The sequence below is a fragment of the Vanellus vanellus genome (genome assembly GCF_965231255.1).
Source record: "Vanellus vanellus genome assembly, chromosome: 1".
NCBI classification, from domain to species: Eukaryota; Metazoa; Chordata; class Aves; order Charadriiformes; family Charadriidae; genus Vanellus; species Vanellus vanellus.
Window position 1 is genome coordinate 218313255 of NC_138905.1, and position 27880 is coordinate 218341134.

Here is a 27880-nt window from a genome sequence, read left to right on the forward strand (position 1 = left end):
TCAGGGGATTAGTCCCTGCTACGCGAAAGTCTAAAATTTCTGATCTGTGAACTGCTGCATCTGTACTTCTCAGCACAGCTCACAGCGGATGAAGACGGAGGGTAAATGTTTCAAACGAGGGGATCTGGCTGCAAAACGGCATTTTGGAGAAACACAAGATCTGATCGTTTCTCAGAAACATCCTCAAAGCTTTCTGTCTGAAACAGATTTTCCATCATTTCTGTCACTGTGATGACAGCCAAAAAAACATTGTAGTGAGAATTCATGTCACTAATTTAATCTGTCTACAGTATAAATGTTTCCTTCGGAGGTATTCACTGTAGTCTCCTTTTATAGTCAATGGGGAGGAAAAGGTGTTTCTGGAAGGCTTCATATAATCTCTGATGGATATCTGCTTTAGGGTGATATGAGTTGCACCGTAAAAGCGGGTATGTCTCTCCACTCATTGGAAAAGCTCCAGATATTTGCTTGGATGATCCGTGCCGATGTCTGCTTTTTGCCAAGCGATCGGTACCCTGCTAGCGAAAGAAACCAAACAGGAAGATCCTAATATTCATATATTCATATATTCAAGCGGAATTTTCACTTGCATGGAAGAGGGTGTTACAGGCTTCTACATTCTTTTACTGTTCCTTCACATCCTTGTAATGTCTTTAAGACACTCAAATATTATGCTGAGCGGCATTCTGCCACCGTAGGGTAGATGAGATGGATGACTCTATTAGTATCTGCGGAGTTATTTTTAATTTATACTCGCATAAAAAAGAGCTGAATGGGGCCCTTAACTTCTTATTCCTGCCTTAGTCATGGACTTTCTCTGTGACCTTGTGAAAATTGCTTTATCTGTTATTTTCCCGATATGTAAAATTAGGATGATCACACTCACAGACTGCTATGAGGTCTAATTAGTAAGCGTAAAGCGCTATGAAATCCTCTGATGGAAGATGCAGAGTAGAGCTAGCCTGGGATAAAGAGGATTAAAGGAGGTTGTGCTAACATAACAAATACTTGAGCTATGATGCTTCGGGGGAAGGGAAACAGCACATACCTGCAGGTGAGGAAACAGGAGTCAGCAGTCTGTAACTGTTGTCAGCCGACCTCAAATCCACTGACGGGAGTATGTCTACAAAGGAGGTTTGGACAATGAAATGAATCACCAAGCAGAGTTCAGAAACAGCTGAAATACCATAGATTAGTAGGATCATCCTAGGAAAAACCCTTCCACATTTATCCATCTGGAATTTGATTGAGCTGATGGATCTTTTGCAGCCTTTTCATCACCATTTCTGAAAGATTCACCAGGGTAACCTTTTCATGGGCACAGCTTAATATTCATACCCTGGGCAAAAACACCGTGTTTCTGAACATGCAGGACACGTAGTTATTAGAGAACGTTTTCCTTTCAGCGGTTCACCGAATGCCATGCCCTTTTCCAGAAGCGAGCAGGGATTTCTAAATTGCACCATGTGCCAGTTGGAAGTGCCTTCCGTGGAATGGGGCCAGTTCAAAGCCCCTGATAACCAGGACTCCCACATGTCCAACTCTCATCTCATCCCTTTTGAATGCCATAAAATATATTACTCCCCACCAAACTGGCGGTCTTACTCTTGTATGAGCGTCAAACCAGACGTCGTCTTCCATTCATCTCATCGTTGTCAGGTCACCGTTCCTTTCTGACTGTCTCGCTTTTTCCCTCCCCAGGCATCACCGTGGACAAGTTTGGGCTGATTTACTTTGTGGATGGCACTATGATCAGGCGGATCGATCAGAATGGGATCATCTCAACTGTGTTGGGTTCCAATGATTTGACATCTGCTCGGCCTCTCAGCTGTGACTCTGTCATGGACATTTCTCAGGTAAGACAATGTTTCAGTTGGGTTTCTACAGAATAGAAGCCTGTGCCTTCACCCTATCTGCATGTCTGTGTGCCTCGCTGGGTGTGACAAAGAGGTAAGGGCTCAAGGAGAACTAAATCTCTACGTGTTTTGTGGTATCAAAATGACTGGGTCAAAGAGAAAGATCCTATAATGACCGAAGGAAAGACCTAACTGACCCAACTCAGAGATCTCCGGGGAGAGAGATTTCAAAGATGACCCAGCCACAGAAGAAACTTCTTTCAGAGCTCTGGAGCAGCTAGGAGGCACAGATTCATGGGAAGGCAGGTTTCATTAGGCTCGGTTCTCAAGAAACTAGTTGCTTTAAACTAAAAAAGACCAGGCAGCAGTACTCATGTTAGTAGTGCTATATGCCATGCTCTGTTATAACAACTTGGCTAAACATGGGGTTTTTTTCTTTGCTTCGCCCCCATCCTAATTCGTCCCAGCACAATTTTAGACCTGAATCAAATTAGCATCTAGGAAATACTGATTGGAGGCTGTGGTGCCAAAATTAGCAACAGCAGGAAAACAAGAATCTTGAATTGCATCAGATTGCAAATTGGTTGCAGCTACCATCACGCTGGGCTTTTAAGTCCTGCTGCTCAAAGGTGGAGAGAGGGGGGAAAAAAATAAAATGAGATAAAGAAATCGCAGTGTGATGATTGCTTTACTTCTGGATGGCGCAGAAGAGAAATCTGTTACGGCCCAGCACTCGATTTTGTGGGGCACTGGCCAACCTGTCAAATTGTGCCAGTTTAGAGATGGTGTCCTTTGAAACCTTTGTGCTGCTTGTCGTTTGCCCGGCTGCAGGAACGCTGCCCTCCCCTACGAAAATATAGATCATAGCTGGAGGGCTGAATACTGTTATTCGGCCACAATAGATGTCAATGGGGTTTCCTTTCTGTAACTACCTAGATAATTTCTGTGCTCCCGTATGGAATCTGTTCTTCTTGTTTTTCCCCTCTAATTTGAAAAGATTATTTTTGCTTCTTTGCAACTGGTTCCCACTGTCCTCAATTTATGAACAAGCTGAAATTATGAGTTTAAAAGCTCTCATGCCTTCTATAGAAGCAAATTTTGCTGGTTAAAGGCCACCTTGTAGTACGTTTCTCATCTTACAGGCATAGTTTTTTCTTTATCTGAATTTCGGGGCAGTTAAAACAAGACTATTGTCGATTCAGGCTGTAAAAATTATTTTCTTGCATGTTGTGGCCTTATATGTTTACCAATGTCACGTTTAGAGACTTCAGAGATGAGCTAAAATGTATCACCTGAAGACTCTTTCATTTCATAAAATGACAGGAGACATTTTTAGATTAACCTGTACTGTGTTGGGCAGATTAACCACTACTGTACTGAACAAATGCACCAAAGACAAATTTAATTAAAAAAAAAAAAAAAAAAAAAACAAAAAAAAGCAACCCAAACCAGGCAAAAAAAAAAAAAAAAAAAAAAAAACAGCTTGGGAAGTAGCTTTTCATCATCTACAGTGACTCGAAGGGTCTTTTCTGTCAGGTCCCTGAGGCTCCCTGGGACATGAGGACATGAAATATTTAGCTGCCGATGTTGACAAGGAATGGTTTTTAAGAAATTGAAAATTCCCTTGTCAGTTCAGAATAAACTCAGCTCTTGATGCTAACTCAAGGCTGCGGAGCTTAAAGACCACTGGAAGGGATGGAGGCATGCATTATTAAAGAGAAAACCACAGGCTATAATGTTTTACTACAGGAAGGGTTAAAATAGGCCAGGAGCTGAGAAAAGGAAGGAAATTTTGCAAACAGAGAACCAGTCTAGGCAGAGCTCAGCACACTGCTTCGCCATGAAAATTAAGTTTCACAAGCCCAGCCATTAGAAGGCACAATAAACTAAACACTTTGCATCCGATGTACTTAAAAAAAAAAAAAAAAACAAAGTTGAAAAGGGATTTAAACATTAATAGAAGCATCAAAAGTAAAGCACGCCTGTGGCAGAGATCTTCAACTAGAGGCTTTAAAAGTAGGAAGCTCCTGTGTGCCTCTCGAGCTTACCTGGTCTCTTCTTGTTCTTGGTTTTCAATAAAAGCACAGTGACAGATGGTTTGCTGGACTTGAGCCTCCTCCTTCCAATAAGAGTGCCACCTTACAGATACAAAATACCCCCTCGAACTTGGCCACCTCAGACAAATGAGAAGCAGCAGCAACTGAGATAGATGGTGTGGAGAGGAAGGTTTGAAAGAAAGAAGCAGGGAGATCCTGGAATTGCACAGCTTTGAGTGTGCCCGCATCCCGGAGCTCTCAGTCACGGCACATCATGTGTTTGGGTACAGAGGAAAAAAACTCACGGGTGCAGGGAAAATGGCACAAAGTGGCCAGCTTCTCAGTTAACCGCTAGGTATGAAGTCCATCTGCTCTAACATAGAGTTGTCCGGCTGCCTGAAAGGGAGTATACAACCAGAATAGCTATTCTTTCTAACTGGTTGAAAATCTATTTAAAAGCCTGGCTGGAGGTGACCAAGAGCATTCTTCACAGTTGTTCATTTCCAGTCACCCTTCACACCTCTACTATGGGGAAGATGCACCATTAGGAAAACATCTAAGCATTGGTTGGTTCCCGTCAGCGCAACATTGACTTTATTTTTCTATATAAACCTGAAGTAAAATAAAATAATCAGAGAATGCACCCTTTACAGTTCTTCATTAAAAAAATTAAATTACCCTGAGTTCTGTTGGTAAACTTTTCTTAGGTGTGGCAACAAAAAGAGTAGACTCACTCAAAAAGACAGTTTATTGCAGAAGTAGAGCTGGAAACAGAGACCTGTTAGTGCTCACTCACTTATGGTGTTACCAGTCACTTTTTCAGTTTCTGAGGATTATCAGTGTAGAACTGTGATGTGTCACTATTACTTGAGCCCATTCTTCCATTATGCTAAAAAAAAAAATGTGAAAACCACTGTGAAGACACAAGTGTTTTGTTCCACGAATTGAAACTGCCTGAATTTCTTGTGAGTTGCTATTTTGCATTTTTGCAGCGTCAGGCAGAAAATAGGTGGTTATAACTTAGACATGTACACATGCTGACACAGCTGCCAGTTTTGTGTCTATCCCTCCTTGTAATTTACCCAGAGGAGCTGTGCCACTTGTCTGGAAAATCCTTTAGTAAAAGGATGATTGTTTTGTCTGACTGATTTTACAGCACTTCACACAACAAAATTCCCAGTCCCGGGAATTAGGTCCAGGCTCCATCAATTAAAGAGCATGGCGAGGGGAAATTCCACTTGAATCTTTGGGTCTTCTTGTTTACTGCTGCGTTCCCTGGGCACTGATGCCCCTTCCCACAGCCCCTGACCCCTCACACCAAGGTGGAGAAGCAGAGAGAAGCCATGGTACAGAACAAGAGCTGAAGAGGGTCAACCTCTGCCCATCACCCGGCTCCCACCACTGCTGCAATGCAGAGTGTGGGTGTCCACGTGTGTCTCCCTCATGTGACAGTGAGCTCAGCCCCCTCACTCACACCAGAGTTGTGTCCTCTATGGCCACCGTATCAAGCAGTAATAATTAGTTGCGTTTCTTTTACCCTTTCTCCCTCTAATCCATGTTGAAACACCCTCGTTGCGATTGATTTGTAGCAATCATGCAGTGAAAAAGGGTCTTGCTATAATAATTTCCTTGTGTTGTTTTACCATTAAGGTTCGTCTAGAATGGCCCACGGATCTGGCCGTCAATCCGATGGACAATTCGCTGTACGTCCTCGACAATAACGTTGTGTTACAGATATCTGAGAACCACCAAGTGCGCATCGTGGCGGGGCGGCCCATGCATTGCCAGGTGCCGGGCATGGATCACTTTCTCCTTAGCAAGGTGGCAATCCACGCCACCCTGGAGTCCGCTACCGCCTTGGCCGTCTCGCATAATGGGGTCTTGTACATCGCTGAGACTGATGAGAAAAAGATCAACCGCATCAGGCAGGTCACCACCAATGGAGAGATTTCTCTCGTTGCCGGTGCGCCAAGCAGCTGTGACTGCAAGAATGATGCTAACTGTGACTGCTTCTCGGGAGACGATGGCTACGCCAAGGATGCCAAACTCAATGCGCCGTCCTCCCTTGCGGTGTGTGCGGATGGGGAGCTGTATGTCGCCGATCTTGGAAATATACGAATCCGCTTTATTCGGAAAAACAAACCATTCCTCAACACGCAAAATCTGTATGAGTTATCCTCACCCATAGACCAGGAACTCTACTTGTTTGACACCAGTGGTAAGCACCTTTATACTCAGAGCCTTACCACTGGAGATTATCTTTACAATTTTACTTATTCCGGAGATGGAGATATAACCCTGATCACTGATAATAATGGCAACTTAGTCAATATCCGAAGAGATTCCACAGGGATGCCCCTCTGGCTGGTGGTCCCCGATGGCCAAGTCTACTGGGTGACAATTGGTACCAACAGCGCACTCAAGAGTGTAACAACACAGGGGCATGAAGTGGCCATGATGACGTATCATGGCAACTCCGGTCTCCTTGCCACCAAAAGCAATGAAAACGGTTGGACAACATTTTATGAGTAAGTATATTATAAATATTGTGCTGCTGACTTCATTCTGTGTTCTCTGAACCAGGCAAGATTGATAAAATTTAATTCCCTGAACAGAATTATTGCCCAAATAAAATGGCCAGAACAGAGAATATTAGATCTCACACGAACACTTTGTACTAGAAGTGCATTAGAGTTTGAATAAGCTCCCTCTACCGAGTCAAGAGTCAGACAGAGTTTCTGCTGAGTTTTTCTAAATCGGCTAAGTAGTTTGGACACCTGGTTCTCCTCAACTGTAGTTGGAACTGGGGATTTAGGCTGCACGTCAGAGAATTTTGCTTGGCTTTGAAAACCTTGGAAGTTCCGTCAGATCCTCTTTTTTTTTTTTTTTTTTTGCGGCTTTTCACCTGCTTCCTGTGCTGCAGTGTCTTTTTTGAGCTTGTTTGAAATGGCTGATGTAGAATGACAACTGGCAATGACTAATGACAGCTTGCTCAGAAAACAATTCTGTAATTAACAGGCTGCTCGGTTTCTGTTGTTGTAACTGGCCTCGCTAAGCTTTAAAAATAGTCTCAGGGATGTTCGAGACCATCCCAGCCCCAAGGAGGTTTTGAGCTGAGAGAAGACAGGATGCATTGAAAAACCGGGAGATGGCAGTGAACTGATGTTTTTCGTATTACTGTCAGCAATTGCCTGCTTATAGATTCCATGAAGACAACACTTCTGATATCAAATAGGAAAAAGGTAGATAACTGAATGAAGGGCATCTAGAAGGATGGTCTGCAAATTCATCCTCCTGTTGAGAACCCTTTCCCCTCCCTCTTCCTTAGTTCCATTTTTATTTTCGCGTTCAGCCTTTTTGAAACGCTCCTTTTAGTGCATAATTCCCCATATGGTTTGAATGGTTACATGGAAGTGTTCAGCTACAATAATATTAGACCCATTGTAAGAGTCCAATTTGGCTAGAATAGACAGTTCCCAAGATTACAAAGAAAAACAAACTGTTAAAAAAAAAAAGAGAGTTGGGGCAGGAGAGCTGGCTAAACCCATGTATTTATGTTTGCCATGCAGTTGCTTTGGTTCTTTCTTTAAAGTGTTCCAGGCCCAGTTTCAAATTTCTTTGCTCAGCGCTCACTCTTACCGCTCCTGCCTCAAAAAGAACTGATGGAAACTCTGTGATGAATCTTTTGAAAGGTTATTTGCATTCCATCAACGTTCTGCTTGCAATTACTGCAGCAATATTCCTCCGTGAATCAAAGTTAATGCCCTTCCATCTCTTACATCGAATTTACTTTAGGGAGGCTTTAGGGAGGAAAGAGGGGGGGTTCTCTATAGGAGTGGAAGGTGGTTATATTGTCGGGACCATTGTGCTAAATCAAGGAGATATTTTCTTTTTGCAAAGAACCCAATAGTTCCTGTGCTTGAAAACAGATGTAGCCATGGACAGTGAGGCAAACTAAACACTACAGCTAATAATTGTCAGATTTATACCTCAAACATAATCTTTTATTTAAAAGTGCGACTGAAAATATAAAGGAGATAAAATGAGACAGAAGCTAAAATCCAACTTACTCTGTGGATATATTTATAACAGTGATCCATTATTTCGTGCTATCCAACAAAATAGAGCGTTTGTGAAAGTCATCATTCTGGTCCTTTTATGCACTTCAGAAGAGTCATAAGAAAGCTTTTTAGAGCTAAATGGAAGACAGTATTCTCCAGTGGTTAGACTATGGAAATCTTGACTTGAGCAAGTCAGCACTATGTGATAGCGCAGCATCACTGAAAATAGAATTGGGAATGTGTCTTCAGAGATATCTCATCCAAACCTGTGATCAGTTATCTCTATTTAACTGTTCCTGACAGGTTCTGATGCAACTTTATACAACTACAGGGTAAAAGTCTATATCTGAATTAGTTGCCTCAGCCTCCCTATATAGGCAGGGGAAAGAAACAGGCACTTTCAAGGTGAGTTTCTTATGAGTTATGTCAGGTATCTGCTTTAGGATGAGATGAAACGAGGTATATTCTGAAAGTTTCTGTCTGTAAAGGTGGTCCAGAATGATTAGCGCGATACGGGTGTTTACATTGCAGATATCTACAATTTGGTCTACAAAATGTAGTCTATATCAAAGTCATCTAAGTTATTCATAAATATTGCTAGTGATAACAATGTATTTACCTATCTCATTGTTATTGGTAGAAAGCTTTTTTATATTCTCAGTCTAAACATTCCTTGCTTAAATTGGAGACTGTCACTTTTCATCCTGCCCTACCCTACCCTATCCTACCCTACCCTACTCTACCCTATCCTATTCTATCCATTCTACCCTACCCTACCCTACCCTACCCTACCCTACCCTACCCTACCCTACCCTACCCTACCTTACCCTACCCTATCCTATCCTATCCTATCCTATCCTATCCTATCCTATCCTATCCTATCCTATCCTATCTTACCTTATCCTACTTTACCTTATCCTACCTTACCTTATCCTACCCTACCCTACCCTATCCTACCCTATCCATCCTATCCTACCAATCCTATCTCATCTCACCCTACCCTACTATTCTATCCTATCCTATCCTATCCTATCCTATCCTATCCTATCCTATCCTATCCTGTCCTGTCCTGTCCTGTCCTGTCCTGTCCACCCCACCCTACCCTACCCTATCTTATCCTACCTACCCTACCCTATCCTATGCTACCTACCCTATCCTATCCTATGCTGTCCTATCCTGTCCTGTCCTATCTGATCCTATCCTAACCTCTCTGCTATGGACTTGGAAAGCAGATCAATCTGCTCTTCTTCTCAGCTGTGAAAAGTACATATGAAATGGCTCAAGAACTTGCTCTGTGATTGATAGATCTCAAAAGGTGATTGGCAATGGGGAATGACCCAAGGGGTTTTTCTGGGGTGAATTGGCATGGATTGATTCTACCCAGGTTTTGCATGCAGAATCTGGAAAAACAAAATCAGAACTGATAAAATGAGAAGGTTAGTAAATAAAGGTGAGATACTTAGATTGCTTGATATAGTAGGTTTGATTTAAACAAAATAAATTCTTTCACAGTCTGATGCCAGGGTAAACATGTAACAGGTCAAATTTAAAGAACGGGGCTGAACAAACTCTCATGGGTTGTAGTGAGTGAAGCATCAAGCCGTTCAGTGTGGTCTCCGCATAATTCCATGGCAAATCTCTCTAACTTGTTGCTTGGATGGACAAACAAAATGAATACTTTTACTCATCCCACTCCACTTGTAGTGGATAACAGGAAGCTGATTTTGTCCCCGTACAGCATTGATGAGACTAATACTGTCAGTCCTGATGTTTGCAAGTTATGAATGACAGTGAAAATTGAAAGCTGTGCAGCAAAACACTACCAAAATGCATTCGTGGGGAGAAAGTGCTTTATGCTGGAGAACTAAGTCTTGATCTATTTATCTTAGCACGAAGAAGACTGGGAAGTGTCTAGACCACAGCATGTCAGCACAAAACTGTCACTTACAGAGGGACTCTTAATCTATCAGAGGAAGGCTTGAGAAGGGGAAGGGGCTGGAAAGCAAAGCTAGAGACATTCAAGTTGTCAGGAAGGTGTGATTTTTTTAAGGCTGAGATCACCTACCCGGTAGAGTGACCAACCATGAGAAGCGGTATATTTTTATTCTCTGTTTCCTGGTATCTTAGATCATGACTCTGGGTGCCTCCCATAAGATATGTTCTCACCAGATGTGCATGAGTCAAACACAAACTTCAGGGATGACTGCAGGTGTGGCAGGACGAAATCCAAGTTCCTTGGTATCCAAGAAGCCAAAGAAGATGGTGTAAACCAAATCAGCATTCAATACCTTCAGGTTATAGGTTTCTGTATCAGAACATCAGGAAACTTACATCGGGGAAGTTTAAGTGATTTAAAGAAATCCTGTGAGCAGCTAGAAGGTGCTCTGAGTAGTTTTCAGTCCTGGCAGAGGGGGAAGGTGAAGCTCATATTTCTGTTTCGCTCGTGGCCGAGGAAATAAAGACATCAAATCTGACTCTGGGGAAAAGCTTCATGTTTCTCACAGCACATAGTAGTTGTTTATGTGTTAGGGCAGGGTGGACACCACTGTTTAAAAAGTTAAGAGTGAACGTAAATCCAGCTGGCAAGTTTACACTGCACCAGTGGGCCCATGAAGACCATCCTTCTAAGATTTACCTTTACCTGACTGTCTGCAGAGGACCATAAACCAGACACCCAACATGAAAGAGCAAAGGTGTTGCAAGAGTGGCAACGCTACATGTGTACATGTCCAGCATCTCCGGTTCTCCTTCAGTTGTTGCTCTCACCGGGGCATTTCCCGGCCTTTATCATAAGGCTGCGGAGGGCTGTGACACGTGGGCACATTGGTGTGACTCTGGAGAGGAGAGAAGGAGGTGGGATACGTTGACGCAGTACTGGAGGTATATCTTCAGGGCACAGCAGGAAATCCGGATCCTCCAAGGCTTCAGGCTGGGCTGGCACGTTGTCCCTTCCTTTCTGTAGGGGAAGGAGACAGGTGCTGTCTTCAGGTGGTGGCAGACATGCTCACGGCGCTTACAGCTCCTCCTCTCACGCATCCCACACCAAAGCCCGCCGTAACAATCCTGCTTTACTGGGTTTAGCGCTGAGTAAGGTTCAGTATATAATGATGTGTGGTTTCTCTAAGAGTGAAACTTAGCTCCCTGCAGTAATTAGCCTGTCCCCAAAGGCCTATCTGGGACTTCTTTGAGGGTTTTAGCATTATATAGACCTTCTCTGCTTCTGCAGAGGGCTTGACATTCGCTGTCAATTAATGCAATGCAGCTCAGCTTGTCCAGTAACTGGATTAAAGACTTGCCTTCCCATTGAACCTGTGACAGTGATAATCAGTGGCAAAGGAAGTTGATCTGGAAACTCTGCCAGGGGAACAGCTTCTTGTTGTTCAACTCCTCACGTCAAAGACAAAGGATGCTGTGTGACTACTCGCTGCTTTGTTATCGCTGCTTTTTCACTTGACCTAAAAAAAATTGCCACCAGCCTTTACAAAGTTTCTTAGCCGTTGCTCTTTATCTACTTCAGGACCCGGAAATTCTTATTAATGTATTTGTTTAAATCAAGAATACGGCAATTATCTTGATTAGCTCATTGAGATGGTATCACTGTACGTTAATTCAGTTTCCCTCTGAGCCAAAGTCAAACCTTCTATGCATTATTTAGCCCAAATGAGGCTCTTTCTCTTAGGTCTTTTGTGTGCCCAATTAGTTTCGAAGGTCACCTCCTCCCACACAGAATGAAATACTTACAAATCACTGCGGCCAAGCCCAGGAATTCAAAATCTTTTCATGGACTGCCCAAGAAGTGGCTCACAGCTGCCTGGAGGGTGAAGGGTCTCGTGGAGCCAGATCTTGAGATGAATGGTAAGGGGAGCTTTGACCCATATCAAAAGATACTGTTTTACAGAGAACCAAACTCTGCCAAACCTCACACGCTGTAATGGGCAGAAGGTAGGACCCAGCTGGACTGAGCATGCAGGAGGACCTTGGAGCGCTTCCCAACAACCCCCAGGACTCGGCAGAGGTCCTACCCCAGCACCAGCAGTGTTTGGTGCCCCAGCCAGTGCCTTGGTGTGGGTGACTGGGGTACCAGAATTGGGCATAGTGGTCAGCATCTACCCCACGGTGAGATGCAGACTCAGTCTCCTGTGTAGTTGGCCTAAAGGCTTTGCAATTATTTCTGTCTTAGTCAAAAACAGAGATAAATGACACTTCTTAGCTTTAGAGGAGCAGCCACCTCTTGACTCAGAGAAACGCTAGCTTATTGCATTAATAACATCCCTTTATCACCCGATGGTATCTCAGGTCATACACTGAATTTTACTGGATTTGGTGGCGTCCTTGCTTTAGAGTAGTTCAAGTGAGGCTCTCTTTCTGCTCGAGCAGAGTATGAGAAGCACAAGCCACCTTTGGCTTTTGCTCTCCCTCCTCTGTTAGAAAAATTTCATTGCTCCACAATTTCAATCCTCTGAAGAATCATAGAATCATAGAATGGTTTGGGTTGGAAGGGACCTTGAAGATCATCTTGTTCCAACCCCCCTGCCATAAGCAGGGACACCTCCCACCAGACCAGGTTGCTCCAAGCCCCGTCCAACCTGGCCTTGAACACCTCCAGAGATGGGGATAGGGCAGCCACAGCTTCTCTGGGCAACCTGGGACAGTGTCTCACCACCCCCACAGTGAAAAATTTATTCCTAATATCTTATCTAAATCTCCCCTCTTCCGGTTTGAAGCCATGTCCCCTCGTCCTATCACTTCATGCCCTTGTAAAAAGTCCCTCCCCAGCTCTCCTGTAGGCCCTTTAGGGACTGGAAGGCCGCAATAAGGTCTCCCCAGAGCCTTCTCTTCTCCAGGCTGACCAACCCCAAGTTACAGTGCCACTAAGTGCTATGATAAAGTAGCACTTCTCCAGTACTCTCACAAAGTTGTGAGGTTGAGTTTTGAGCCATTGGCCTGGCCTGAAACGAGTACCTGGTGTCAGAGCTGAGTTGAGCACCAAGGGAATTAGGAGTATCATAAAAGGACGCCGTCCTGTGCAACTGCTGTAGGTGCCCCTGCTCTGGCAGGGGGTTGGACTAGATGATCTCCAGAGGTCCCTTCCAACCCTGACCATTCTGTGGTTCTGTGGAAGCTAGAGGAGAGAGAGATCTTCCTCTTCTCGTTTGGGTGGTCAGAAAATTCTGCAGACAGTGGCTACAACCTGGCCTTGTGTCATTAGGGAGAGGACTTGCCTTCATACATATTTGAGCAGTATCGGTTTGTCTGTTATAGATTTATTTCTAATGTTGTGTTTAATGTTGTTTGAACAACTGTGAAGAGGCAAGCTTGTTCAGAGGCGGCGGGTGCGTGTCTGTATAATCGCACACAAAATATAGTTTGCAAAGTACATTAGGACACTTTGGCGCTAAATGCAATATTATTATAGTGATTTTTTTTTCCCCCTGATCTATTTGACTTGTAGTTTTAAAAGGCTGATGAAATGTGAAAAAGCGAAAATGAGGAAACCGAGAGACTCGGGCAAGGAATTGATTTCTGAATAGACGGTACTTAGGATGCTCTCTGTAATTCCCAAGGCCCAGGTCTCTACACAATGGTAATGTGATAAATGAAAGCTCTGAATGTTTACAAGCTAACAATTAGGCCTCATAAGCACCAAATACCATTTTAATTCTGTGCATTGAACCTTAGCTAAATACGTTTCCAATGGGGAATGGATGGCAACGGCTTCCTTTGCCGGCCTGATAATTGTCACTGTGATTGCGAGCGCCGAGTCTTTGCGGCGGGTTTGAATGGGAGGCGGCAGCTGTGTTAGCAGGTGATGAATTCATCGCGCCGAGCGGCTGCTGCGTCCGCTCCCCTGTTTCTGTATTTCCTTAATTCCGGTGCTTTCGGAGCATTTGGAGAACGCAGAAGTCTTAGGCTGTGATGAAAACCGGCCCACCCCTAAATCCCGATACCGCGGAAACAGGCCTAGGCAGCTTAGCTGCAAAATGAGGTGACTATGAGAGATTTGTCTTCCTGCAAATACCAGGGCAGCCCTGCAGCTACTTAAGAGCTTGGCCTTCCTCTCCAAGCTGAGGATGTGCCCTATGAGCGCCTTTATAGGGCTGAAAGCAGAGGTAGAAGGAACTGACTCATTTAACTCATTAAGCACGTTATCTGTTTGGGATGTGGCAGCCTTTGAGCTGATGCGTCCTGGGAGACTGCGGGTACGTGATAGATGATCTCAGGTATGTGCTGTGCGATCTGTATCGAGGGAAAATGGGGAAAATGTTTCAGTCCTGAGCAAAACAGAAAAGGAACAGCTTGCCAAGAGGAAGGTGGTGTGTGCATCCATGCTAACTGGCTTCCTGCACCTCCTTTTGCATTGCCACCGCATTGCTATAAGGACGTGTCCAGACGTGAGTGTTTTACACTTCATCTGCCACCGATTAAAAATAATAATAAGAATGGGAACGATCTAATTGTGCTACCTTCTTGCATTTTTCCCTTTGTGAGGCACGACCTCCTTGCAGCTGTGGATAGGTGAGCTGTCACCCCCAAAGCGAGCGCTTGGAAGGTCCTCTCCTCGCTCCCAGGCGGACGCGCAGCAGTTCTTGCAAATGCAGAAAGCACAGATGGTCCAGGTTACTTCTGACGGAGGCTAATGGGGTGACTAAGGAGGTGCCAAAAGTCTAATGTAAATGTGCAGACGCCTTAAACCAATTCCAGCACACCGTTCCAGACCGTTCTGGCCCAAAACGAGCCTTGCTACGCAGGACCCAAAGTCCCAGATGGAAATCCTTGCCCGTGGTGAAGTTGTCCCCTGCAGTGTGTTTTGCACAGCTGTAAAAATGTAACCGTGAAAATTATGCATATTGTACTTAGTCATTTTGACTTAAAAAGAAAAATGTGTGCACAGAGGTCTAAGCACCGTCGCACTCTTTCGTGGTCTTTTTTCTTGCTGTTTTAACCCATTCTGCACAGGAAGAGGTTACCGGCATATTTGCCTCTGTGCATATTTGCAAATATCACGTATTTGCCCAGCAGAGAGCTGGAGGACCATTTGTGAGGGTGCTGGCAGCTGGATGTCCAGGAACAGAGTTTACGGAATTGCGTATCTGCTGCTGCTTCTTAGGGCTGTTAAACTGAGCATCTACAGGTTTTTGAGGCTTTCTTTGCAGCACGTCAGGTGTTGTGCTGACTCTCGGCATGGTGCTGAGTGTCATTCAATAAGGATAAAACATATGACTTATAGGACATTGGCTCAGCACTTAAATACGAAATAGCGGCCATGTTCATCACACGAACAAGCTCTCTGCCTCCATCCTGGCTGTTGCTCTCCTTCTTTCCCTACTCCGCAGACCTGCTTGCATTCACACTCACACCTGTATCTCACCAAACTCACCCCTCGCTGCAGCACATCTACATTTGTGCTGGGTTTTTTTTAGGAGGTGAATCGGGCTCCATTTCAGGAGCAGCTCATTTCTTAAAATTTAAATAAAGCAATATAAATAAATCCTTTACAGTTGCTAGTAGCGCTAAGACAGAGGTGTTAAATTCAGAGCGATCTTCCTTAAATTTTGGAGCATGTTGCATCTGAGTCTACCCTTACAGTTCAGACTGGTTTATATATAGGACTATTGATGTTGTGGTCAAAAGAATTTGAGGTGTTACACAACACACCTTTAGCAATATCAGTGTTTTTTCTGCTCAAGGGAGAGACTAAATCATGTCCCCTGTGTCCTGTCTCAGCAGATGAGGTGAAGATACCACTGGCGACGTTTTCAGTTTAAGACTCACAGACTGTTTTAGGAGGAGATGTGCAGATGGTTGTGTGGAAAGCACAATCGAAGCGCATACCTTAGTGCAAACAGGACAGCCATGGAGCAAAGTGCTGGGTGCTGAGACCGCTTTAGTTCTGGCTCCTGCAAGATGCAGTTTAGATCCAAGCCATGTGCTGCTCGCTGCTTGGAAAAGCTTTGGTTGCTCCCTGCCAAACTCCTGCAACGCAGTCCTCACTTCATCCCTTCCTTTTTTTTTTCTTTCTTCTTTTCCATTTCACAAGTGGCTGACTGATCGCCAAGATCTTGGAGGCAAGGCTGCTCCGTCCTCCATGCGTGGGTAATCCCATGACTGATAGGCTGACACTGCAGAGGACCAAATGCTTTCTTCTACCTTCCTGCCGCTGCCTCCCCCTCTGCCAGTGGGCAAGAAAAGCCTCACATGATGGTGTCTCCAAACTCAACCGCTGGAGACTTGCAGTGACCTCACCCACTTAGTCACTATACACTAAATGTTAAACATGGGCAAAAAACACCTTTTCAGCCAGCCCTTCCTCATACTAACTCACTGCCAGCGTATTGTCCCAAGCGAAGTACCGCACTGGGTACAAATCTGGGAAAAAGACAATGGAAGAGGAGACAAATTTATTTTTCTGTATAGTGCAGAGTGAGTCCAATGGCTGCTCCTGGGTCTCTTATGGGTTGCAGTTCAAAAGTACCTTTCCCTTCCCTTCCCTTCCCTTCCCTTCCCTTCCCTTCCCTTCCCTTCCCTTCCCTTCCCTTCCCTTCCCTTCCCTTCCCTTCCCTTCCCTTCCCTTCCCTTCCCTTCCCTTCCCTTCCCTTCCCTTCCCTTCCCTTCCCTTCCCTTCCCTTCCCTTCCCTTCCCTTCCCTTCCCTTCCCTTCCCTTCCCTCCCCTCCCCTCCCCTCCCCTCCCCTCCCCTCTCCTGCCCCCTTGAAAAAAGTCATAGAAAAGTCATAGATTTCTCTGTTAGAAAAATTTCATTGCTCCACAATTTCAATCCTCTGAAGAATCATAGAATCATAGAATGGTTTAGGTTGGAAGGGACCTTGAAGATCATCGAGTTCCAACCCCCCTGCCATGGGCAGGGACACCTCCCACCAGACCAGGTTGCTCCAAGCCCCGTCCAACCTGGCTCTGGGATGGGGCAGCCACAGCTTCTCTGGGCAACCTGCGCCAGGGGCTCACCACCCTCACAGTGAAAAATTTCTTCCTGATGTCTAATCTGAATCTCCCCTCTTCCGGTTTGAAGCCATTCCCCCTTGTCCTATCACTCCATGCCCTTGTAAAACAGGCCCTCCCCAGCTCTCCTGTAGGCCCCCTTCAGATACTGGAAGGCCACAATAAGGTCTCCCCAGAGTCTTCTCTTCTCCAGGCTGAACAACCCCAACTCTCTCAGTGTGTCTTCATAGGAGAAGAGCTCCAGCCCTCTGATCATCTTCCTGGCCTCCTCTGGACCTGCTCCAACAGGTCAAACGTTTATCATTGATTGCTTTTGCTAGAATGATTCTACTGCTTCTCCCTAACGATTTAAATATCCCTTCCCTGAAAGTCCATCTCATGAGAAGGTCCAACAGCTTCCCAGAGATAAGCCAGCAGAGCTCCCTGCTGCTCTCCATTTCGGTCTACAGTAGCCTCACTGCGAAGGTCCCTTGCCAACCCTCTCTCTTAGCTCAGTCTGTGACCCGAGGGCACCCTTTTTGCAATGCCACAAATGGGAGGCAGGATGGTGTGTTTGCTCTGTGGACTCAGGAGGCCGCTAAGCACAGATGTCTGCTTCTCCTTTTATTGAAAAATAGCCCCCCCAGCTTGTTAACTGCTGTGGGACCTGCGTGTTTGTAGCTTATTTCATCTGGGTCCTGGTACACAGGTGTCCACATCAGAGAAACCTTCCCAGATGGTGCTTATGTTGACTCCCTCACTGGAAAAGCCAAGGACACAGTAGGGGTGAAAACTGGACTGCTTTTTTACACTTTTAAATCAGTCCTTCCAGATGGTCCTAGGAACAGTAAAAAGACACGGGGGGTCTCAGCTGTGCTCAGAGCTCTACACCGTGTTCCAAAGGACAGTTCTCTACCTGATGTGACCAATCTGGCAGGTTCTTGCTTCTACCTTAACATTAGCTTTTAAAATAAGATAGGGGGGAAAAAAAAGGAAAAAATTGCTGAAGAACTCAGGACACAACCACACAAAACAGTTGGTGGCCTTCAGAAACTTCTAGTTCTGCTAGAGAGGACGCGCAGGCCACTGCTTTTCCATAAGTCACAGCAGAGTGGATGGGAAATGAAGTTACTCTTGTCAACAAGAAGCACAGTGCAGGTGATAAGTACCAGAAAAAAATGTTAAAATACAGGCTAATACCTGTTTAGTCATTTTCTGTTCTTTGCTTGATTTTCCTCGGCTAAAAGCTGTGATTTTCTTCTCATGAAGCCAAAAGAGTCAAGGCAGTGTGACAGACTGACAATGTGTTTTCTTCTGGGTGAAGACTTCAAGACTTGGTCTCTGCTTTACAGGGTGATTCCTGTATCCCACTCCTCTATTGATGCTATTGACTTCACTCCATCCTCTCTTTCAGGTACGACAGCTTTGGGCGCCTGACCAATGTGACCTTCCCTACTGGCCAAGTGAGCAGCTTCCGCAGCGATACTGACAGCTCCGTGCACGTCCAGGTGGAAACCTCCAGCAAGGATGATGTTACAATAACAACCAATTTGTCAGCATCGGGAGCCTTCTACACCCTGCTCCAAGGTGAGTCAGGCCGCTGTCCTTCTCCCGGCCAAGCTTCGCATGATGGATTATCCATTGGCAAACAGGTATCATCTTTATAATCCCAGCACCAAAAATCACCTGCATCCTCAGCACCCCACGTGCCAGTACAGCCTCACACTCACACCTATGTAGCCACCTTCCCTAGCGTCGTGGTTGCTCTGTGACTGTTTTCTGCTTCGTTCTCAGCCAGTCCCCTTGCCTTGCAGCCCTCATGCAGTACAGCCCTCCATCATCCTTGCCGTTATCCTTATAACTAAAAGGGTTGCGTAAGTCCAGCCGCACTTCCAGCCGACCCCTTTGCTTCATACTCTTAATGGCTTCGAACTTCACAATTGCTCTCCTCATGGAACAAGCTTCCAGCTGGTTGGTGGAGATCTCTCTGATTCTTTTTTCACTGGCTGTTCCAACATTCACAAGGCAGCATCCAGAAAAAATGACCATCCCTGTCCCAAGAAGGTCTGCTTTTGAGCTAAAGGGCTGGTATGGAGAGGCACGAAGGAGGACAGAGAGGTGGGCGGCCAGGGTAGGAGTGGTGGGACCAGTTAGTGGCTGTTGGAAATGAGCACGGTTCTGCCAGCGGGGAAGTGGAGGACTGATAAGTTGGAGGAAGGGGGGAAAGAAAAGAGGAATAAAGAGCAGGGGAGCACTGTGCTGATATACTGGTAGGGGCAGAAGGAGTAGGGCAAAAGCCATGCCAACCTGGATCTCCAAGTTTTTAAGGCTGAAGCCTCCTTAGGGTGAGGGTGAGCCTTCACTCGCACTCCCTGGGGCTTGGAGGAAGGAAAAGGACCATCAGACTCTGCTTTCTTCACTCCCCCGCTCTCCTTCGCTCGTAGGCTGTGCCTGATGGCAATGGGGTATCAAACATCATTTCCCCTTGTGAAGAACAAAGTGCTCCAAGTGAGGGCAACACGTTCCAGAGTCACATTTGTTCCCACATCTCTGGGACGCACATTTCCCTCCCCGTCCCTGTAATAACAGCAAGCTTTCCTAAAGGAAAGTACCTTTTCTGCCTGAACACTGCCTTTCCTGCCAGAGAGGGTGGCTGAGAGGGTGCCAACCCCTTCCAGCCATTCACTGTTCCTGTAGGGGAACACAATGACTTTCTTATTCTTTACTTCAGCCTGCGAAGCAGATCCAACCTACCCCGCCCCATCCCAACCGTTCGCATTAAGATGTCTGGCAAGTGCACAGACACGAGGTTGGCTTCACCTCAAGAGCCTAATTAAGCAACAGAGCCCACTGTTGGGGGCCCTTTAGTGAGATAATTGATTGCGATGTGATTTACGCACCCAGAGCTGAAGGCGCAGTTAGATAATGGTGCCACGGTCGATTATCTCATTGTACTGCCCTCCAGCACCGGGGCACTCTCGCCATCAGGACACACAGTGTCACAAACAGCTTAACCATCTTCGGAAGTATAAAATGACAAAAACTGTTTGGATCTGAAGAAACTCACTTACCTTAAAATGAAGATCTGGATACCGTTGCAGCAGAGGCGGTCTGCGACCTGCTGAGGGTGGCTTTCCCACAGGCGTTAGGGACTGTGAGGTCTCAAACTGAGGTAGGCTGTTTGTTCACGACAGCGCTGTACAAACTCAAACGAGGGCCGCTGGGGTCGCCCAGGGAGGTGTTGAGCATGGATGAAATGTTAATTGCCTTCCAAGCGCCTCTCCAGCAGAGCTGGAGCCATTCTCAAGGCCTGTGAGCGTCTCGCTGGCTCTTCTTCTCCAGGGAAAACGCATGTTGCAGATTCCCTTCGCGTGAGAGGTGCTTGTGCATCTTCCTCCTGGACTCAGAGCTCTGGCCAGCTCTCACAAATCCTTGGTGATTTCAGGAAACTTGGATCCCACTGTGAACAGGTGAGATCTGAGAAGGTGTTTTCAGAAGGTTACAGATTCCTGTAGGATGGATTTAGGAGCCTCTGCAGCTAACAGCCACCTCAGCACCTCTGTGGGGTTTTGTCCTCTGGACTAATAACAAAGTGAGCATTTGTTCAAGGCCAAAATAGGCCACTAGTGCCCTTGAGCCAAAGCAGCACAAAATACAGCATCCAACAGCCCCTGGATGTCATGTAGCCCTGGAGAAACGCATTCCAGAGCCAGGAGGGACTCTTCTCTTGGGAAAATGTTGAAGGTGGAGGATTTAGATTCCCGACACTGTGCCACACTGCTGGTGACAATCCACCATAACCCCTCTGCGGTGCTTATGTGACACAAAGGGAACATCACGTCCAGTGAATTTCACGGAGACTGTCAAGCTTTCCCCTGCTTCCTGGCGAAGGATGAAGGAGGGAGGAATATATTAGCTGTGCAGAAGTGTTTAAGGCCAGGCTGGATGTGGACCTGGGCAACCTGGTCTGGTGGGGGGTGTCCCTTCCCATGGCAGGGGTTTGGAACTCGATGATCTTCAAGGTCCCTTCCAACCCAAACCATTCTATGATTCTATGATTTAAAGCACGTCTCCTACCACTTTCTCACCAAACCGAGCATCTAAGAACAAAAGTGTGACAAACAGCTGACTGTGCCCCTTCACTCCATTTGCAGAGTCAGGCGTGGAGTGGGTTTGATCCTGCTGGAGCCTAAGTCAAAAGACCATCAACTTAAGTACTCAGTGGTACAGCTAAAATACTTGGGTCTACGCTGTGGATCACTGCTGTCTGTTTATAGTGGCAAAATCCAGTGCCATGGCGGTTTCATGCCATCACTGCTGTGTACAGTAAGCTGAGTTGTGGCCCTGCTGAGATCAGCGTGGCAAGAGTCCAGCTGGCTGCAACAGGAGCAGGATCGGGCTCACAGAATCACAGAATCACAGAATGGTCAGGGTTGGAAGGGACCTCTGGAGCTCACCCAGTCCACCCCCTGCCAGAGCAGGGGCACCTACAGCAGTGGCACAGGATGGCGTCCAGGCAGGTTTGGAATGGCTCCAGAGTGGGAGACTCCCCCACCTCTCTGGGCAGCCTGTGCCAGTGCTCTGCCACCCTCACAGGAAAGAAGATCCTCCTCATGTTTAGATGGAACTGCCTATGTTCAAGTTTGTGCCTGTTCCCTCTTTTCCTGTCACTGGGCACCACTGAAAAAAGACTGTTCCCACCCCCCCGGCACCCTCCCTTGAAGTATTTATAAGCATTGATAAGATCCCCCCTCAGTTTTCTTTTCTCCAGACTAAAAAGACCCAAGTCCCTCAGCCTCACGATAAAAAAGACCAACCGGTGTGAGGTTTCTTTTCCTAATTATACCAAACTATGCTTTTTGTTGACCTATGTCATCCAGACGAGAGATGATAACTTCACCGGGACCTTGTTTCCTGCTGAGCTACGGCAGAGTGACTAGTGAACAAAACCCAACTTGTCTTAGAACAGAAAAAACAATTGCCATGAATTTTTAATGGGTGTTTTTATTCACAATTAGGTATTTATGGCAGCCTGGGAGACAGAAATGGTAATATTTTCCAGCTTTAGAGGAGCTTCAGATAAGGCAGTCTTTGTATAATATGCTTTTAAAGCCATTCTGCACTGAGCAAGTCTTGTCCTTTCTTACTCTTCATGAGCTCCTCTCTGCAGAGAGCAATGCCAGCTGGAGACTCAAAGGACAGGGTTGGAGCCTGCCTGGTTCCTGAAGGATATGGAAGGGATATTGTACTTCTCTTCCACTCCTGAACTCCCAAATCCTGGCCTCAAAATCTGCTGATCTTTCAGGAGCTAGTGGAGGCCAGATGTACGGGAGACGTGTGGGAGCTTAGTGCCTCTGCTTTCTCTCCAAACATGAGGACTTGGGTTGTCTCCTGAAAGCGTTCCCAAGTGAGAGGGTTTGGCTGTTGTTTGGGGAACTGTTTAGCATTAACTCGCTGTGCAATTTCCTGTCACTTGTGAGATGGGGAATAAGCCGGGGAAAGTAGGTGGCCCCACTTTTTCATATATCACAGTGAAATTGGGATCTTTAGGATATGAAAGCGTGGAAGGTTTTCAGCCAGACTATGATCTAAAACAAATATCTCACCACCCAGCATTTTAGCCTAGGGGAAGAGGTTTGAACCATGTCCTTTACTGGGGTATTACACGGCTCTTCCACAGGTGCCTTTTTTTAACCTGTGTAAGACTTTTCTGCAAGCATTTAAGGTGCAGAACCTCATCAGAACAAAAAAGAGATTGTCCATCTTTACTTTCCCTGATGAAACACGTGTTTTGCTCACTGTGAGCAGGACGGGTGAGTGACAGTGCTTTTGGTTACAACCATCAGAGAAATGCTGACGAAATCTGGGTAAGGGAGCAAACGAAAGGCTGGGGCTGTATCATTGGGCAACTGTTTGATAAGATCTCATTTCTGTCTTCAGACCAAGTCCGAAACAGCTACTACATTGGTGCCGATGGCTCTCTCAGACTGATGCTCGCTAACGGCATGGAGGTGGCCCTTCAAACCGAGCCGCATCTGCTGGCTGGCACTGTCAACCCCACGGTGGGGAAGAGGAATGTCACCCTGCCCATCGACAACGGCCTCAATCTCGTGGAGTGGAGGCAGAGGAAGGAGCAAGCGAGAGGACAGGTCACCGTCTTTGGACGTCGGCTGCGGGTAAGTGAGCAGTGTGAGCAGTTTTGAACTCCACTTCCCATCTCATCAGTCCCCCGTCTCATGACTCAGTCTCACTTGGGTCACAACAACCCCATGGACGCTACAGGCTTGGGGAAGAGTGGCTGGAAAGCTGCCTGGCGGAAAAGGACCTGGGGGTGTTGGTCAACAGACAGCTGAATCATAGAATCATAGACTCATAGAATGGTTTAGAGTTGGAAAGGACCTTGAAGATCATCAAGTTCCAACCCATATGAGCCAGCAGTGTGCCCAGGTGGCCAAAAAGGCCAACAGCATCCTAGCCTGTATCAGGAATGGTGTGGCCAGCAGGACTGGGGCAGTGATAGTCCCCCTGTACTTGGCACTGGTGAGGCTCCATCTCGAGTACTGTGTTCAGTTTTGGGCCACTCCCTACAAGAAAGACATTGAGGTGTTGGAGCGTCTCCAGAGAAGGGCAACAGAGCTGGTGAGGGGTCTGGAGCACAAGTCTTATGAGGAGCAGCTGAGGGAACTGGGGGTGTTTAGTATGGAGAAAAGGAGGCTGAGGGGAGACCTTATCACTCTCTACAGCTCCCTGAAAGGAGGGTGTAGCAAGGGGGAATGTCAGTCTCTACTCCCAAGTAACTAGTGATAGGACAAGAGGAAACAGTCTCAAGTTACACCAGGGGAGGTTTTGATTGGATATTAGGAAAAATGTCTTCACAGAAAGGGTTATCAAGTACTGGAACAGGCTGTCCAGGGAATGGGTGGAATCACCATTCCTGGAGGTATTTAAAAGATGTGTAGACGTGGTGCTGAGGGACATGGTTTAGTGGTGGTTTGGGCAGTGTTAGGTTGGTGGTTGGACTCAATGATCTTAAAGGTCCCTTCCAACCTAGACGATTCTATGATTCTGTGATTCTATGACAGAAGGGGACAGGGCTGATTTGTATCGTCTGCACTAGGGATGAGGCTGCAGAGAACTAGCTGTTCATCCTCCGTGGCACAACCTTTACAACTTGAACGTATCCTTATGTCTCCTTATGTGCTGACATTCTCTTAGCCAGCACAGGTAGCGTTGCTAATTTGCCTACAAGTCCTCTGCATCACTGGGAACACGTGACTTCCCATCAGACACCACAGGTTTAACCGTCATGTCAGGCTGTTTAAGCAAGCAAGAGACTATCATAACTGTAAAATACTGCACTGATTGGGATAGATGTTTTCTACCTGTGCTGTTGGCAGTAACAGACCTGAGCACCGAAAGCTTTGTAAGCATATAAGGACAGGCTGAGAGAGTTGGAGGTGGTCAGCCTGGAGAAGAGAAGGCTCCAGGGAGACCTTAGAGCCCCTTCCAGTCCCTAAAGGGGCTACAGAAAAGCTGGGGAGGGACTCTTGATCAGGGAGTGTAGTGATAGGACGAAGGGGAATGGTTTTAAATTGGAAGAGGGGAGATTTAGATGACATCTTGGGAAGAAATTCTTTACTGTGAATGTGATGAGCCCCTGGCGCAGGTTGCCCAGAGAAGCTATGGCTGCCCCATCCCTGGAGGTGTTCAAGGCCAGGTTGGACGGGGCTTGGAGCAACCTGGTCTGGTGGGAGGTGTCCCTGCCCATGGCAGGGGGTTGGAACTTGATTGTCATTAAGGTCCCTTCCAACCCAAAACATTCTATGATTCTACGACTTTTTTCAAGTCCTGCCCACATATCATTTAAGAATTATTTATATGACATATAAGAAGACCATATCAAGAAAACATGTCACTTGGGGATGCAAAGCAAATGGTGGGTGAGCAGAGAGGACTTGTTCTCCTGCAATACCCAGTGGTAAGCCTCTGATGGAGCACAGTGTCCAGTGAAGGGCATCGTTCCTCAGAATGATCAAGTAACGTAAATGATAAATTAAGGATAAGAAACTTGGAAAACGTGATCTAAGAGGCAAAGCCAAAATGGGGGGTTGGAACTAGATTATCTTTAAGGTCCTTTCCAACTCTAACCATTCTATGATTATTGTTCACTGGGCAGCCTCAGAAAAATCTCTAGATTCCTGAAACTTGCTAACCTCTTGAAGTTGTCGCAGCGCTGGGTTCCTGGGAAGCTGCTCAGCACCTGGCAAAGTCAGGCCCTCGGAGAAGAATCCTCAGCGCTGTGTAATGCCACCACAGCAAAAGGACTGCAGCTATTTATTCGCACTTAAACTTTGCAGTAAATATTAATGCTCTGGTTTCAGAATACATGTTTCCCAGTCCGTGCTCTTCGCCTCTCCCTGCAAGTGTGACCCCTGCCACCTTGGTGTGATTTCTCTCGTCTCTCCTCGCTCACACTTGTCAAGTATTGCTCTTCACCCACTCCAGCACAGCCTCCGCTCTTTTTTCCGTGCATTAATAGCCTCATATTTTGTTTGGGGGAGAAAAACTGCAAACAGTAGTGAAAGTTGGAGCTGCTCTTTCAGTAGGAACTGCTCTATGTCTGCAGATCAGTTGGTATCAACCTTCTTTGGTTTGTCTTGGGAAATTATATTATATTATATTATATTATATTATATTATATTATATTATATTATATTATATTATATTATATTAACCAGTGAAATTACAAGACAAATCTTCTTCTGAAAGCAGTGAGCCTTCTAAAATCTGCAGCTGTGTCTCAGCTATTTGGTGTTCAAAGCAGTTTCCACTCATTGAGCCGCAGCTCAGCTACCCGTGTCAGTTTTATCCTCCAAAATTTTCACATTAGATGCAAACGCAGAATGTGTCTTTGTTTTAGGTTGTACTGCAGTTGGGAAAACACTTGCAAAATGAAATTTCAGGCTGGTTATTTGTGTCCCTGTAAATCTGCCAGTATTTATTCACATTTTGAGCCTATCAGGGCCCTTCTATTGAAGCAGAAGAGCATCTTACATGGTTGAAGGACTCAGTTATGGCTCTGTTCGGGGGTTCAAAGTAGCTGAGGGTGTACAAGAAGTTTTAAGCTGCTTGTTTGTACCTGCACAGCAGCATCTGCACCCCTGAGATGTAAACCTGCAAGGTGCTAATTGCCTCCCTGGGGATTGCCTGACATTTAACATATTCTGTGTGTCATGTTCTCCTCTTCCCTCGTACCAGTAATTGCTGCTTTCCCTGGCAAGGGAGAAGCTTAGGGAAGTTAAGTTCAGCATGTTTTTGTTCATTTGAGGAAATGCTATCATTTTTCTGCCAGATGTGAGTAAATCACCACATTTCCCTCTCCCCTCACCCCACTGCTCGCATGAGACAGCAGTAAAGACGTGGTGCTCCGTGTGTGTCGAAGCACAAACAGACTGGGCAGAGAATGGATTTAGAGCAGCCCTGGGGGGAAAGACCTCAGAACTCAGAGGGATGTGATCAGCGGCACAGAGTCTAGTTGGAGGCCTGTAACCAGTAGTGTCCCCCAGGGGTCAATACTTGGTCCAATTTTGTTTAATATATTCATTAATGACCTGGATGAGGGGACAGAGTGTATCCTCAGCAAGTTTGCTGATGATACCAAACTGGGTGGGGTGGCTGACACCCCAGAGGGCCGTGCTGCCATCCAGCGTGACCTGGACAGGCTGTAGAGCTGGGCAGAGAAGAACCTAATGAGGTTCAACAAAAGCAAGTGCAAGGTCCTGCACCTGGGGAAGAAGAATGCAAAGCACCAGTATAGGTTAGGGGCAGACCTGCTGGGAAGTAGCTCAGAGGAGAAGGATCTGGAGGTCGTGGTAGACAGTAAATTATTCATGGCCCAGCAATGTGCCCTTGTCGCCAAAAAGGCCAATGGAATCCTGGGCTGCATAGGGAAGAGTGTGGCCAGTAGATCGAGGGAGGTCATTCTCCCCCTCTACTCTGCACTGCTGAGGCCACAACTGGAATACTGTGTCCAGTTTTGGGCTCCCCAGTTCAAGAGGGACAGGGAACTGTTGGAGCGAGTCCAGCGAAGAGCAACTAAGATGATTAAGGGCTTGGAGCATCTGCCTTATGAGGAAAGGCTGAGAGAGCTGGGACTCTAGCCTGGAGAAGAGAAGGCTGAGGGGAGACCTTATTATGGCGTACAAGTATCTAAAGGGTGGGTTGAAGGAGGATGGAGCCAGGCTCTTTTCAATGGTTCCCAGTGACAGGACGAGGGGCAATGGGCACAAGTTAGAACACAGGAAGTTCCATTCAAATACACGGAAACACTTCTTTACGGTGAGGGTGACAGAGCACTGGCACAGACTGCCCAGGGAGGTTGTGGAGTCCCCTTCTCTGGAGATTTTCAAGACCTGCCTGGATGCACTTCTGAGTAATGTGCTCTGGGCAATCCTGCTTTAGCAGGGGAGTTGGACTAGACGATCTCTAGAGGTCCCTTCCAACTCTGAAAATTCCGTGATTCCGTGATTCCGTGACCTGGGGGTGCTGATTGACAAGAAGCTCAACGTGAACGGGCAATGCACATTCACAGCTCAGAATGCCAACCATATCCTGGGTTGTATCAGAAGAAGTGTGGCCAATAGGTCAAAGGAGGTGATTCTGCCCCTCTACTCTACTCTGGTGAGACCCCACCTGGAGTACTGCGTCCAGCTCTGGAGTCCCAAACATAGGAAAAACATGGACCTGTTGGAGCAGGTCCAGAGGAGGGCCACGAAGATGATCAGAGGGCTGGAGAACCTCTCTTATGAGGACAGGCTGAGAGAGCTGGGGGGGTTCAGCCTGGAGAAGAGAAGACTCCGGGGAGACCTTATTGTGGCCTTCCAGTATCTGAAGGGTGCCTACAAGAAAGCTGGAGTGGGTCTTTTTACAAGGGCATGTAGTGATAGGATGAGGGGGAATGGCTTCAAACCGGAAGAGGGGAGATTCAGATTA

The 27880-nt window shown here is 46.3% G+C and overlaps 1 protein-coding gene across 3 annotated transcripts in view; it reads left to right on the forward strand.

Moving 5' to 3' along the window:
- Positions 1-27880, forward strand: part of TENM4 (teneurin transmembrane protein 4) — a gene marked incomplete at both ends in the record, with an annotated part of 373229 nt that overhangs the window by 320624 nt on the left and 24725 nt on the right. For all 3 annotated transcript variants that reach the window (XM_082491556.1, XM_082491557.1, XM_082491558.1), the window contains 4 exons: positions 1702-1856; positions 5543-6420; positions 18303-18475; positions 22829-23064. In XM_082491556.1, the coding sequence (XP_082347682.1) occupies positions 1702-1856; positions 5543-6420; positions 18303-18475; positions 22829-23064 (1442 nt within the window). The remainder of the gene's footprint in view (positions 1-1701; positions 1857-5542; positions 6421-18302; positions 18476-22828; positions 23065-27880) is intronic.